We start from the raw sequence: 13,089 nt of genomic DNA, 5'->3' as shown, positions 1-13,089 counted from the left end.
CTTATTCACTGCTATTAACTCTATTACTAGTACTATTTTAATATGCTATTCAAAGCTGTTGTCTTCTTTTTTTTGGGTATGTGATATAGGTACCTATATATACATACCTATATCATATACATAAACATGGTACAACGACATTCTTTGTACATTACATATTTAGAGACCAACAGTGGTAGGCTGTCTGATATAATTGCAACGGAGTTCTCTCCCTAATATTTTGTATTAGCATATAATTCAATCAACATATATAAGTTATGATTTTTTCTTACGACGAAAATAAATGAAAAAGACAGTCAAATTATTAGATTGTATGACGTGCCGCCCAACATCTCACATGTGTTTATATCTTTCTTATGTTTGCAAAATGGGAATTTGGCATCTAAGACGACAATATTGACCATCTTTCGTCACTCTTCCAACATCATATTGTATTCCCAACTTCCTCAGAAGCCAAAAAGATGTCGTCAGAGATGACCTATGGGAGATGACTAAGAATATAAAAGAAAATATCATTTATAGGGAATCTTTGGGTGGGATGCTCTGCTTCTCGAGTCTTTAATGGGCTCTGGGCTTTTTACGATTCTACGTAGCTTGGGCCCAAATTGCATCAGAGACCCATCGAGAAGGCAAATGAAAAATGAATCTAGAGAACTCTGAAGACTGACTCAAAACAACATCTGTAGGGTTCCTCGTTCGGGTCTCGATCTCATCTCTCTATCAGGTATTGGCTAATCTTTTGTTTTGTAATAAGAATTCAGTGGATCTTCTTCACCACTTTCGATTTCACCATTTTTTAGATCTTCTTCCTTCGTTTTGATGTAATCGTCCCGCAAACCAATCGGTTCTATTTTCTTACATTAATCTCATCTTTTGTCTTGCAGTTTACAGCTTCCGATTGACTTTCCGCCATGTAAGCATATTCCTTAAACTCGATGACATTCTTTTATTTTGATTATCAATCTCCACATCATGTTGTGTAGATTGGATCTCATATTGTGTAGAAATGGGCAATTAGACCGGAATCATCATCGCCCTTATTGTATTGTGCTCTATAGTGTGTAATACATAATGATCTAGATATAGTTTACCTGCAAATAGTACTAATTTTCCCATATCTTCTTCTTCCATATGTTAAGGTTAGCTTGCGGATTGAGATGTGGTTTATCCTTGATTAGTTTTTTGCTCAGTAGCGTTTTCCATAGATAATCGGTTCGATCCATTTTGGTTTTGCATCAAATAACCAGAGCTGAAACTTGTAAGAATGATCTTCTGTCAAAGTGTGATCAACATCTATTATTTTCGTTTCCATTCTCGAAAAGACGATTCTTGTTTACCATCGTACGGGATTAATTTTTTATCCTCTGGGGATGATGTGATGGTTTTTTTTTTCCTTTCATTTTTGATTATTTCAGGGCAGACGATGAAGTTGTTGATCCAAAGAAGTACCTTGAAGAATCGTGCAAACCAAAATGTGTGAAGCCACTACTCAGTTATCAGGTGAACTGACGCTAAACTGATGTTTTGACAATATATGATTATGAGTTGTTTAGTAAGATTGAGACACTGCCATTTGTGTGAAGCTCTTTTGTTTGACTAATACAAGTCTTGTTGCTGTTCTCAGGCGTGTGTCAAGAGAATCCAAGGTGATGACTCTGGCCACAAGCATTGCACTGGGCAGTATTTCGACTACTGGCATTGCATTGACAAATGTGTAAGTAGTTGAGATAGATGCTTTGCTGTTCACATCTTCCTTTTACTATTTGATACTGAGAGGAAATTGGATTTTTGAATCTTCAGGTTGCACCCAAGCTTTTTGCAAAACTGAAATGAAAAGAGGCGAAGCTGGAGGCTATGTTGTCTTGATTCTTCTTCTTTTGGTTTGAAAGGATGTATAAAACGCAGTGAATCTTGGAACTTTTTATTTAACTGCAAACCTGAATGCCAAATGGCTCTGCTTCTCGGTTTTGTTTTTGTTTCTCTCTCGCAAGTTGCGGTTATTATATTTTTGCTACAGATGTTGTTATTGTTCTTCTTGAGTAATTGCATGCCTAATAACAAGTATGTGCCTTATTCTTCCCTCCACAATGCACTGAACAAATCATTAGGCTTGATAGATTTTCAGGCCTCCGGTATTAACCGTACGATGAGAACTAAGATTAGTTAAAGCCACCCCAAAGTTGAGGCCTAACCTTTGAAACATATTGGGCTTCTAAAGATAACCGTTATGGCGGCTACAAGAGATAATCCCCATGTGGCGTGTGTTATGGCGGCTACAAGAGATATCCCCATGCTACGTGTGTGTTGGCGTGAAATGACATCTCAACGCGACTCTGAAGGACATTTTTTGGGGGAGAGTGGGATGTAGGGCACATTGGGCCTGCAAATAGACTGAGTCAAATTACGTTTCTCCCTGACCTATCATTGCACTCTACACCAATAATGTAGATTCTCCCATTTCACCCTTTTATTTTAAGAGTTTAGAAAAGAGTCTACTTCCATCGCATCACACAGCCAGCCATGAACGGTGGAGATGGTCCTTCTAGCTACGCTCGCAACTCTTCCTATCAGGTTTCCATATACATCACTCTCCCACTTCCTTTTCTCTAAGCATATACCAACATGTTTAATTGTGTGTGTGCTGCGTAGAGGGGAGCCATTGACGCCGCTGAAGCACTCCTTAGGAAGGAGATCTACCAACGTCTCGACCTCACCGACCATTCCTTTTCTTCTTTTACCATCGCAGACTTTGGATGCTCCTCTGGCCCCAACACCCTTCTTGCTGTAGACATCATCATTCAGACCCTCCTTCACAAGTTCAGCTCTTCTATGCCTAATGCTAAAACCCCTGAGTTTCAAGTCTTCTTCAACGACCTCCCGCAAACTGATTTCAATTCACTCTTTGCTTTGCTCCCTCCTCAACGTCCCTATTTCGTTGCAGGTCCACTACTTTACTTAGTTCAAATCAGCATAAGTAACTCCTCCACTTAATATTCGGTCCCATTGCGAAGCAGGTGTCCCCGGATCTTTTTATGGAAACTTGTTTCCCAAGGCGTATCTCAACTTAGCATACTCCTCTTGCGCTCTCTGTTGGCTCTCCGATTTGCCACACGAGATAAGAGACACAACCTCTCCTGCTTACAACAAAGGCAGGATTCACTACACGGGAGCATCAGCAGAGGTTGCACAAGCCTACTCCTGTCAGTACAAGAAGGATATCAAGTCGTTTTTGTGTGCAAGGTCACGGGAACTCGCAGAAGATGGGTTGATGGCACTGATCGTGCCCGGTGTACCAGATGGGTTTCTCGATTCTCAGGCTTCAACAGGATCCGAGTTTGATTTGTTAGGCTCATGCCTCATGGACATGGCCAGAGAGGTACTTGGTGGTTTTCTTTATAAAATAAGAACTTGTGACAGATTAAAAATGACCTAAAACACTTTGACTACAGAGAAGAATAAAGGAGGAGGATGTAGACAGTTTCAACCTGCCCATATATTACACAACTCCAAAGGAACTGGAAGACATCATCAGAAGCAATGGAGAGTTGAAGCTCGAGAAAATGGAGACACTGGAGGGTATTTACGCATACGACACCATGCCTGACCTCGAGTCGAGGGTTCAGTATCTCAGAGCGGTGCTGGAAGGTCTCATTCGGTCACACTTTGGCCACCATATCCTCGATGACCTGTTTGATCGCTACTCCCTCAAACTTGCTCAATCCTCTTTCATACTCAATCCTCAAACACACAAATCCATCATGATCTTTACCCTTCTCACTCGCCGTCGTTACATCTGATATATGTCCTCCAGTTTCCAAATCTCTATGCAAATGACCTTATTTATATATGAATTATATATATGAATAATGTGCTTTACACAACTCTCACCCATCACATCGTCTCTACTTTGAACAAACAATTCAAAGAATTTGAGTCACTATTGAACATAGATTTCATTCAAAAAACATGAAAAAGAGGTAGTATATCCATCAAGTACTAACAGGAAACACAACAATAAGAACAATAACACAACAGTTTATTGCTTTCCAAGGTACAATTCACTGCCTGTAGTATCCGCCGCCTTGTTGAGGAGGTGGGTATGGGTTCTGGGAAGTATAAGGAGGTCGAGGCTGCTGTCCATGGGGATCATAGTACGAGCCTTGTTGCCATGATTGATAAGGCTGTTGGGGGGCCTGAGGAGGATACGGTTGTGGCGCCTGGCCATGAGGTGTGTGGTATGGGGGAGGTGGACCGTAGGGTGGGATAGAGTAGCCAGGCCTTGGCAGTTGCTCAGGTGGTCTATAGTATGGTGCTTGTGGGTGGGGATGAGATGGATTCTGAGTTTCTGGCGGAGGAGGCGAACTTGAAGCCGTTGGCTGATGCACAGATGGGTATGGACCGGAGCTTCTATGATCCTGAAAACTCAGACCAGACATCTGTCGTTGCACATCTTCAATCATTTCTCGGCACTGGATACTCCTTGTCATCACAAAATCACTGCACTGCTGCTTCACATTCGTGATTGCATCCTATTAAACGCAACACAGACAATGTCTCAGGTTGCATGAAAGTTTTTTGGTATCTCAATGAGGTGTGTAAAATACAAAACTGAAGTGCCACACCGGACAAGTGGCAAAATGTAGACAAGCTCAGACAGTGAAGAGCTGGCGACTATATACAGAAAAGAAACTCACTTGGAGAGTGACATAGAACTTCAAGCCCTCATTGACGTTCTCCTTGATCTCTCGATACTTGGATATAGCTGCTTGAATCTGCTTGTAGCACTTCTCTCTGGATGCTGAAGAACAAGGAAACACAGAAAATCAATTTCTTCAAAGTCGAATGTGCCAGTTTTATCATAGCATTTAGAGAGCTAATGCAAGAGAAGCTGCTTGCTCACCTTTATAATCTTCTAGATTGAAAAGAGTTGAGAACTCTTCATTTTGAGCCTATAACCAAGGAAAGAAACCCATCAAAGTAGTCAGTTTCTAACAGCAGTGAAACATGATCATTTCAGTCCCAGTAGAAAGTAGCACACTAAATTTTCTAAGATATTGGTTACCATCATTATACGTTATTTGGTTATCAGAAAAGGACAAAACTAATGAAAAGTAAAAGTGCTACTAGAAGAATAGGCAAAAGCGGTAGACCTGAATTTGCATCAACAATTGTTCTTGAACTTCGATGTTTTGGGAAATATCTTCACAGATGTGATCATACTTTGATATCTCTTTCCTGAACATATCTTCATAGGAGCCTCTGAATGTCATCAGCTTTGGCAGTATGTCATCCTAAAACCAAGTACCAAGGAAAATCCTAATGACTCCAATATCATACAATAACTGAAGAAAGACAATGATGATCAATTAATAAAAAGTATTACTTTTCTTTTCATCTCTTTGAGCATGTCTTCAAGACCTGCCCGCTGAGCACCAAGATTTTCCAGTTGCCTCTGTGCAAAAGGAAACAAAATTGTGAGAATAATGATTCGTGAAGTCCAAAACCCTCCCAAAAGTATATACTCTGCAGCTGCTTCCAAAGGAAATCGAGATTACCAGACTCTGCTTCAGAGTTCCCACGATAGCATCCTCTGTTGCGTCCAGAGACATTATTGGCCTCGCTAAAGTTGGGACGGCAGATTCTATCTGATGATTAAAACAGAAAACCATAACGTCTAAGAATTAGTATACTAGATTTGAGTGTGCTGACCCAAGTGCGTGATTTGAATAACCTGAACCCAAAGATTTCATGTCCTAGGCTAACCGAAATGAAGAACCTTAAGAGACAACTTCCGGCAGCATTTTGAGTCTCAGCAAGAGAAATATACTGGGATATACAAAAAAAAGGAAGTACATACCGGCCGTCGATCAAGAATTGACATGAGGGCAGAATTATCTCTCACGGATCGCTCAATCTTCACATCACTTTCTCCAGCTTGTTTCAAATTGGCTGCAAACCGATTTAACCTATCCTGCAAGTTCTTCGTCAGTGTGCTAGACTGAGGCCTCGTCCACCGAGTCCCAAATTGGCTTCTGAACTGAGCGTCTTCAGATGCTTCTTTCTGCAAAAGCTCTTCAGTGTGCACCAACAGTTCCTGATTAACCCTCTTCAAATCTCTAAGTTGCTGGAGTTCAGCTTCCAATCCAGCTGGACCCCCACTGATCTGAACAGCTTCTACGTCTTCTTTAAGATCAACAGGAAGAGTTAAATGACCATCCACCGCAAGAATAGAATCTGGAAGATCCATCTCTTTGAGCCTAACTCGAGTTAGTTCGCTTGCTTGCTGTAATCTCTCCGCCTGAGTCCTAATTACATCATCAACCATCTCAGTGTATCTAGAGAGAGCCTTTGCACTGCTGTCTGGAACAAGGATTGAAAACATCTTCTCCTTGCTTGCATCCAATATCTCAGTCATGTTCATTGGCTTAACCATTGAGAAGGTGGGAAGTGGAGACAAAGAAGCAGGAGAAGGAACTCTCATGAGGTACACTCTGTCGTTTTCCTTGACAGCCCTATCCAAATTGCAATTAATGCTCGCCTCTAGTTTGTTCATCGCTTCTATAAGCTGAGCAGGAGCTCCCCTTGAATACTTCTTTGCTTCTGCCAAACGGCTGCTTCCGCTCCTCAGACGTGCGATTTCTTCTGCAATTTCCTCTTTCTCGTGCAACTCTATTCCATACCTATAACAAGCTTCACTATAGAAGAGTGCTGCTTTCAGCTGCACATGACAAATCCATCCTTTTTCAAAATGATCTTTCAATGGTGGAGCGCTTAACGCAGCCAAAGCTTCCTCGTAGTATATGCCAACCTGATTACAAGCAAATAAGAAGTGCAAATTCAATCGACCTTGTCACATCCTCAAAGTTCAGTAAAACAGAAGCTCCGCCAAAAAACTAAGTAAGATTGTAGTATACCGTATATACTCATAATCAATCCGGCATGAAAAATCCATTAAATCAAATGTGCACAAAATTGCAGGACCAAAAGAGATGGAAGCAACACTAACCTGCCTAGAAATTTTAGCACAAACACCAGGAGTGCTTCCTTTGGCAATGGTATTCTCGAAGACACATTCCTGTGCCTGCGCCAACATCAACCGTTCCAGCATTCCCACGCACTCCACCGACACGTCTACGGTGGTGCTGCTCTGCCCGATCGATGCCTTAGTGGACTCGTTGTCCCTCAAGTACGCGAACGCTCCTGCCGCAGCGATGAACGCATGTGAAGCCTGACGACGCCCTTCCACGGTGGTGCGATCATGACCGAGTCCAATCTGGCTGTAGGTAGCGCCAAGATTGAAGAGCACAGCAGATTTCTCCAGATTAATGTTCTGCTGAGTGGCCTTGTGCTTCGGCTTGAAGGCATCGTACCATAGGAAAGACACGGCGTTGACGTGATGCTGCTCGGGGGAGATTGGAAATCGCGTCTCCACAAGGCAAAGGGCTTTGTAATAAGAGATGAGAAGGTCTCGCCGGGCGGACGGAGATGGATCGGGGACGCGTTCTACATCGGAGCGGAGTTGCTTCAGGGTCTCCAGATCGTCATCTATAAGCTGGGCCTCGCGCTCAGAGTAGGTGAAAGTAACGTAGTTGCGGAGAGGACGGTAGAGATCGACTGAGTTCGTCTTCTTCTCGTGAATGGCGAGCATCAGATTAGAGAGCGCCGAAGAAGCCATGGCGGATCAAAAATCCCCTTTGATCGCTCTTCCGATTTTTTTTTACTTTCTTCGATTCTTGGTTTCTTTGATCCTTATTGACTAAGGATCGATCGCGAAGGAGACGGCACTAACTCCTTCGCTTTTGTATGAAAACGGCGAGCAGTCCTATCTCTAATTAACAGGAGTCCATGACTTTATTTTTCCTCATGATAAATTACACAGATTCTATTATAAGTTTGCAACTTGTTTTATCAAATTATATGCAGTAAACATTTGTAATTTCTCAATATCTTTTGGCATACAAGATATACAAGTTTTTCTTCTTGGTACATGTACGATTTTCTACTATCAAAGTAGGAATGACAGGAATAATCATTAAGATGAATGTTGTGGTAACAATCAACACAGTATTATTTATCTTTAAGGGATTACAAAAATCTGTGTTTATGAATTAGAGGAGCCTTAAAGAGACTTTGGTAGCAAAAGAATAATGATGATGGTACAGTATAAGTTACGAACTTAAGATGATACAAGTAATGTATATCTGTCAAAAGTTTTTGAGCATCTTGTCATTTGAGACTCCATCGGCTACAAGCATTGCGGTTATCTCCTGCAACAACACAAATCAAACAATGATATAGAGACACATCCTTTAAAGCATTTAGTAGGTTCCCAGCAACAAAAGAGTGCATACCTCAGCCATTTGTCTCTGTCCGCACAGCACCACTCCTGTGGCCCCAGGTTTTGAAACTTGTTTAGCCCTTGCAAACGCAGCCTATACAACACGAGATGTATATATTAGTTTGATCCACCTTGAGTTTAATCATTTAGATTGATGTTACTCAGTCTCACCTGCACATATCCAGTTTCCCCTCTCCATCCATCATCTGGCTGTGATAATACCGGCACAACTTTGACACCCGATGATTCCCATTCTTTAAACTTTTCCTACAAATGGAGAGCGTTTTCCAAGGTCAATCCTTCTATAGGTCAGATCCAGAGCGAGAGCTAGGCTAAGCGCTTATCATCAAAAGATGATTATAATTCAGCTGCACACAATTCTATCTAGTGATATCATGAACTTCAAGAAAAAAAATTGGGAGAAAGAACCAAACCTGGTAAGCCATTCTTTTCAGGTTCCTAGCCCCGTAATAGAGTCTTACATCAGATCTTCTATCAGCGCCAAATCCTGTCTCAATTAGTGAGCGGATGGGACTGCACAGATAAGAACATGAGAGATTACATTCCAAGTGAAGACGGTAACTCAGTCACTATCGCCATCACTAGACATTGTTGATTCGACCAGGCCAACACATAAACTCTGTCTCAGAATTACATTAACACAGAGAAGAAAAGCAGCATAAAAAAGGTCCATAGCTCCTCTGAATATGATTTGATTCATACACTTGCAAATTGCAAATGAAAAATAGTTGCAGCGATCAGCAGCAGGGGATCCCAAACTTCATAAACCAGAAGAATAAAAGCAATTGAGCTTAGCATCAGAGAGGATTCACCGCACTATATCTAAACCAGATTCAAGATACTGACTTTGAAAACGTTAGAAATGGCTGATACTCTGCACTGAAACCTTCAAACTAGACCATACTTAGAGCACTGTATATTAACTAAGAAGAAGCGATCAAACTTGAAGTAAAAAACTCTACTTTAGCAATCCAACGAGGTAAAAATAGAGAGTGGACAAAGCCCCTCACCTAATTCCAGATCCAGTGGCGAAAATCAAAACCGTGGTATATTCCTCAGGAGGATGGATCTGATCGATGTCGAAACCATTACCCATCACAGGGCTAAGCTCGACGGTCTCCCCTTTCTTCAACCCGCAGAGAATCTCAGCGGTGGATCCAGCGATGCTCTTGACCAAGAACTCGAAAGCACCACGAGAAGCCGTGAAGGAAGGAGGAGAAGCGATCGCCAGAAAAGAAGGCTTCTCGACATCAGGAACACGGAGCTGGAGATACTGGCCGGGGCGCGTGTAGGAGGCTACGAGATCGGGGGAATCTGAAATATCGATTGAGATGTGGAAAAGCGATTCGGCAGCCGATTCGACATGAGAGAGAGGAGCCGGCGTCCAGAGTGTGGCGTCCTGGCGAACTGCTGCGGCGGAGACGACGGAGGCGACGCGGCTATTGCGGGAGAAGCGGAGATGGCGGGTAAGGGGAAGCCTGCGCAGGATAAACATGGGAGAGAGGGAGTGGCTAAACTGCGCATGGGTGACACAGGGCGCGAAAGAAAGAGAAGACATGGTGGTGGAAGAGTTTTGGGCTATTTGACCGTCAAATTTAGCCGGCGGCAGGAAATGGCGGCCCGATGGGTTCGGTGGCACGAGGAGTTTTCCTAAACACCTAAATCTGTAGTTGTTCCACGTGGACGCTCAAGATATCATTTGTTATCTTCCTCCCAGCCACTTGTGTACTAAAGGAGAAGAAACTATAATCAAACATTGAAAAATGGCAGCTTTTTTAGTTGATCTTTTTGAAGAAAACTCCAAGAAAATTTACCAGCTTCGATTGGACCCATTTCCAAAGTTGCACACAGTGATTGAAAAAGACTAAAAGAGTGTGGAAAGGTAAAAAGCTCTGGTGAGATGAGGAGGAACACGAATTTGAGTCAAACAAAATTGTAGTACCACACACACAAGATGATATTGCCAATTGATTCAATTCAATATTACCTACGACGATGACAAACAATAAAGATACAGAATTGTAGTAATCATGTAAAGCGCAAATTAGTTGGGATTTAGGCCAGGATATTTATTTAATTATTGGATTTGGGAAAATTTGTTGAACGGAGACATGCAGGAAAGTGGAAGGAAAGTCACAGCATCACCTCACCGCCTTGTTTGACCTTTCACCATTAGTAACCCAAATCTCTCTCTCTCTCTCTCTCTGCGGCTAGATTTTTGGTGTTCGCCATGGGAGACGCAAATGAGAGCTTGCTGCTACCAGTAGACAGAGTCGAGAAAGTGACATGGAGAGATCTGCGAGACGGTTCACTCATCGAAGAGCTCAAGCGGCTTATCTGCTTCGCTGCTCCTATGGCGGCTGTGCTTATCGCTCAGTTCTTGTTGCAGATCATCTCAATGGTGATGGTGGGTCACCTTGGAAACCTCTCTCTCGCTAGCGCTTCCCTCGCCTCCTCCTTCTGCAACGTCACTGGCTTCAGTTTCATCGTCTGTTTTCCCTTTCCCTTCTTTCCTCTAATTCATACACTAATTCCTTTTCTCCTATCAATTGCCACATTTTATCCCTGTTAATAGTTACACAGAACTATGGAAATTGCATATCGCTCAGCATTTGATGGTTACTCTTTTTTTTTTTTTTTGGCCCTGTGATGCTAGATAGGAATGTCATGTGCTTTGGATACTCTGAGCGGTCAAGCTTATGGAGCTAAGCTATACCGGAAAATGGGTGTTCAGACATACACAGCTATGTTCTGTCTCACATTAGTCTGTGTCCCTCTCTCTATCATATGGTTCAACATGGAAAAGATTCTTGTACTCCTTGGCCAAGACCACTCCATTGCACACGAATCCGGCAGATATGCGGCCTGGCTCATCCCTGGGCTGTTCTCTTACGCTTTTCTGCAGCCGCTCATTCGCTACTTCCAAACCCAGAGCTTGATAACACCTCTTCTCATCACCTCTTGTTTTGTCTTCTGTCTCCACCTTCCACTCTGCTGGCTTTTGGTTTACAAGTCAGGGCTTGGTTTTCTTGGAGGAGCCTTGGCTCTCGGTTTTTCAAACTGGCTCTATGCCATTCTTCTTGGATTCATCATGTGCTTTTCCTCCGCCTGTTCTAAGACTCGTGCACCCCTTTCCATGGAGATATTCAACGGCGTTGGAGAGTTCTTCAAATATGCTATTCCTTCTGCGGCTATGGTTTGGTACTTCATTTTTCTGTATGCCTTTCACTTCTCAATGCCTCCACATGTTTTGTTAAAAAAGAATCTCTTTTATGGGTTGCAGCCTAGAGTGGTGGTCATATGAACTCATAATATTACTCTCTGGTCTCTTACCCAATCCACAACTTGAGACTTCTGTGCTCTCTGTCTGGTACTCCCCCTTGCATCTACATTTTTAATTTTTGTTGTCAACTACTTGCATCTGCTAAACTTAATTTTATTCAATTTATGGGCAGTCTCCAAACAATAGCGACAATCTATTCAATACCACTTGCCATTGCGGCTGCAGCAAGGTTAGAGCTTTAGTCTTTTAACTATGCAGCACATAAGAGCTGACGCATTCTTAATGACTGTGGCAAGGAATCATATGGTTTCATGTTCATAAGCAGAGTTTTTCTTGTGCAGCACAAGAATCTCAAATGAATTAGGTGCTGGAAACTCTGGAGCAGCACATATCGTGGTCTACGCGGCAATGTGTCTTGCAGTAATGGAAGCATTGATAGTGAGTACGACTCTATTAGTCGGCAGGAATGTTTTCGGCTATGTTTTCAGCAGTGACAAGGAAACCGTAGACTATGTTGCAAAGATGGCTCCATTGGTCTCTATTTCTCTCATACTGGACGGTTTACAAGGGGTTCTCTCAGGTCCTATTTCTCTACTCAAATACAAACTACTGTCAGATATTATCTACTCTTTTGTTCCTTCTCCCCATAGTGCAACTGCCAAGTGCTTCTGAATCTCCACATTGGAGTGTTTTTACATGATAAATTGGAAATCATTTCTCTTCTTTTCTAATCAATTTGCTAATGGATCTCTCATCACAGTCCCAAGTCTTCATGTCTATTCCTGTTGTTCCCCTTTTAGTTCTGTGTCAGAGTGGCTAAGCGGCTTCTCTGGCACTTCTCTGGCACTCCTAACCGTCGGTTAATGGTTTGCAGGTATTGCGAGGGGATGCGGATGGCAACATATAGGGGCTTACATAAACTTAGGAGCTTTCTATCTCTGGGGGATGCCCATTGCAGCAACTTTAGCCTTTTGGATTCATCTGAAAGGTGTTGGCCTTTGGATGGGGATACAAGCCGGTGCCGTTCTGCAAACTCTTCTGCTAGCTCTTTGCACCTGCTGCACAAACTGGGAAACTCAGGTCCTTTCCTTGTCTTTCTGTCCTTCTTCATGAATTGTTTCTTTCTATTGTGAAGTAAACATATAGATATTCAATTTGTTTGCATGTTTCTACTCTAGGCCCTTGAAGCGAGGAAGCGAATGGCTTTGGCCTAAGGGTTATGTACGGCAGAAGAGAACTTACCGGGTCAGAACTTTGCATCTTAAGATTACATAAGGACCATATGTTCCTCCGACTTTTTAACCATTTTTGGTAGCAGTCAAGTTAAAAAATAAATTAAAAAAACAAAAAACAAAAACATTTGCATCCTACTTTGAGCTCGTTTCTTTCATCTACTCTTGGCGTACAGCTGCTACAGCATATCTCCAAAATGGTGTTGTTTATTTAC

General features: G+C 42.4%; 5 protein-coding genes across 7 annotated transcripts; 3 read left to right on the top strand and 2 right to left on the bottom strand.

Moving 5' to 3' along the window:
• Positions 1-533: 533 nt before the first annotated feature.
• On the top strand, positions 534-2,073 carry LOC18993359 (cytochrome b-c1 complex subunit 6). The gene is made up of 5 exons (XM_024152580.1): positions 534-724; positions 885-913; positions 1,416-1,500; positions 1,625-1,714; positions 1,801-2,073. Coding segments are annotated over exons 2-5 (210 nt in total). The 5' UTR covers positions 534-724; positions 885-911; the 3' UTR covers positions 1,834-2,073.
• A 356-nt stretch (positions 2,074-2,429) lies between these two features.
• LOC18993358 (probable S-adenosylmethionine-dependent methyltransferase At5g38100) lies at positions 2,430-3,843 on the top strand. 2 transcript variants are annotated; one of them, XM_006416878.2, is made up of 4 exons: positions 2,430-2,571; positions 2,650-2,941; positions 3,015-3,376; positions 3,450-3,843. In XM_006416878.2, exons 1-4 carry the CDS (start codon positions 2,521-2,523, stop codon positions 3,795-3,797), a joined length of 1,053 nt encoding a protein of 350 aa, XP_006416941.1. In that variant the 5' UTR covers positions 2,430-2,520; the 3' UTR covers positions 3,798-3,843. The 2 variants fall into 2 exon arrangements, with proteins under 2 accessions (XP_006416941.1, XP_024007832.1); XM_024152064.1 differs by having other exon boundaries at positions 3,455-3,673.
• On the bottom strand, positions 3,820-7,735 carry LOC18993357 (vacuolar-sorting protein BRO1). Its single transcript, XM_006416877.2, has 8 exons — positions 7,007-7,735; positions 5,858-6,808; positions 5,556-5,645; positions 5,384-5,452; positions 5,151-5,291; positions 4,901-4,949; positions 4,695-4,798; positions 3,820-4,529 (listed from the first exon to the last, which is right to left on the bottom strand). The coding sequence occupies exons 1-8, from the start codon at positions 7,673-7,675 to the stop codon at positions 4,059-4,061; spliced, it is 2,544 nt and encodes an 847-aa protein (XP_006416940.1). The 5' UTR covers positions 7,676-7,735; the 3' UTR covers positions 3,820-4,058.
• A 282-nt stretch (positions 7,736-8,017) lies between these two features.
• On the bottom strand, positions 8,018-10,087 carry LOC18993356 (fruit protein pKIWI502). Its single transcript, XM_006416876.2, has 5 exons — positions 9,370-10,087; positions 8,773-8,872; positions 8,510-8,605; positions 8,352-8,432; positions 8,018-8,267 (listed from the first exon to the last, which is right to left on the bottom strand). The coding sequence occupies exons 1-5, from the start codon at positions 9,915-9,917 to the stop codon at positions 8,205-8,207; spliced, it is 888 nt and encodes a 295-aa protein (XP_006416939.1). The 5' UTR covers positions 9,918-10,087; the 3' UTR covers positions 8,018-8,204.
• A 486-nt stretch (positions 10,088-10,573) lies between these two features.
• On the top strand, positions 10,574-12,977 carry LOC18993355 (protein DETOXIFICATION 13). 2 transcript variants are annotated; one of them, XM_024152116.1, is made up of 7 exons: positions 10,574-10,847; positions 11,020-11,560; positions 11,643-11,729; positions 11,815-11,871; positions 11,984-12,222; positions 12,517-12,722; positions 12,821-12,856. In XM_024152116.1, the coding sequence occupies exons 2-7, from the start codon at positions 11,022-11,024 to the stop codon at positions 12,854-12,856; spliced, it is 1,164 nt and encodes a 387-aa protein (XP_024007884.1). In that variant the 5' UTR covers positions 10,574-10,847; positions 11,020-11,021. The 2 variants fall into 2 exon arrangements, with proteins under 2 accessions (XP_024007884.1, XP_006416938.1); XM_006416875.2 differs by having other exon boundaries at positions 10,590-10,847; positions 11,016-11,560; positions 12,821-12,977.
• Positions 12,978-13,089: the final 112 nt, after the last annotated feature.

Source organism: Eutrema salsugineum, unplaced genomic scaffold (assembly GCF_000478725.1).
Source record: "Eutrema salsugineum unplaced genomic scaffold, Eutsalg1_0 scaffold_5, whole genome shotgun sequence".
Taxonomy (NCBI): Eukaryota; Viridiplantae; Streptophyta; class Magnoliopsida; order Brassicales; family Brassicaceae; genus Eutrema; species Eutrema salsugineum.
Note: the sequence above shows the minus strand (reverse complement) of the source record. Positions and strands in the feature narration are given on the sequence as shown.

Coding starts and splice junctions, on each gene's coding strand:
- LOC18993359 (XM_024152580.1), top strand. Junction 1,501..1,624: donor AGCCACTACTCAGTTATCAG/GTGAACTGACGC, acceptor TGCTGTTCTCAG/GCGTGTGTCAAGAGAATCCA. Junction 1,715..1,800: donor GGCATTGCATTGACAAATGT/GTAAGTAGTTGA, acceptor TTGAATCTTCAG/GTTGCACCCAAGCTTTTTGC.
- LOC18993358 (XM_006416878.2), top strand. CDS start 2,521: ATGAACGGTGGAGATGGTCCTTCTAGCTACGCTCGCAACTCTTCCTAT. Junction 2,572..2,649: donor CTCGCAACTCTTCCTATCAG/GTTTCCATATAC, acceptor TGTGCTGCGTAG/AGGGGAGCCATTGACGCCGC. Junction 2,942..3,014: donor ACGTCCCTATTTCGTTGCAG/GTCCACTACTTT, acceptor ATTGCGAAGCAG/GTGTCCCCGGATCTTTTTAT.
- LOC18993357 (XM_006416877.2), bottom strand. CDS start 7,675: ATGGCTTCTTCGGCGCTCTCTAATCTGATGCTCGCCATTCACGAGAAG. Junction 6,809..7,006: donor GTGCTAAAATTTCTAGGCAG/GTTAGTGTTGCT, acceptor GCTTGTAATCAG/GTTGGCATATACTACGAGGA. Junction 4,530..4,694: donor AGTTCTATGTCACTCTCCAA/GTGAGTTTCTTT, acceptor TGCGTTTAATAG/GATGCAATCACGAATGTGAA.
- LOC18993356 (XM_006416876.2), bottom strand. CDS start 9,917: ATGTCTTCTCTTTCTTTCGCGCCCTGTGTCACCCATGCGCAGTTTAGC. Junction 8,873..9,369: donor GCCACTGGATCTGGAATTAG/GTGAGGGGCTTT, acceptor TTATCTGTGCAG/TCCCATCCGCTCACTAATTG. Junction 8,268..8,351: donor GACAGAGACAAATGGCTGAG/GTATGCACTCTT, acceptor GTGTTGTTGCAG/GAGATAACCGCAATGCTTGT.
- LOC18993355 (XM_006416875.2), top strand. CDS start 10,590: ATGGGAGACGCAAATGAGAGCTTGCTGCTACCAGTAGACAGAGTCGAG. Junction 10,848..11,015: donor TCACTGGCTTCAGTTTCATC/GTCTGTTTTCCC, acceptor CTGTGATGCTAG/ATAGGAATGTCATGTGCTTT. Junction 12,223..12,516: donor TTTACAAGGGGTTCTCTCAG/GTCCTATTTCTC, acceptor AATGGTTTGCAG/GTATTGCGAGGGGATGCGGA.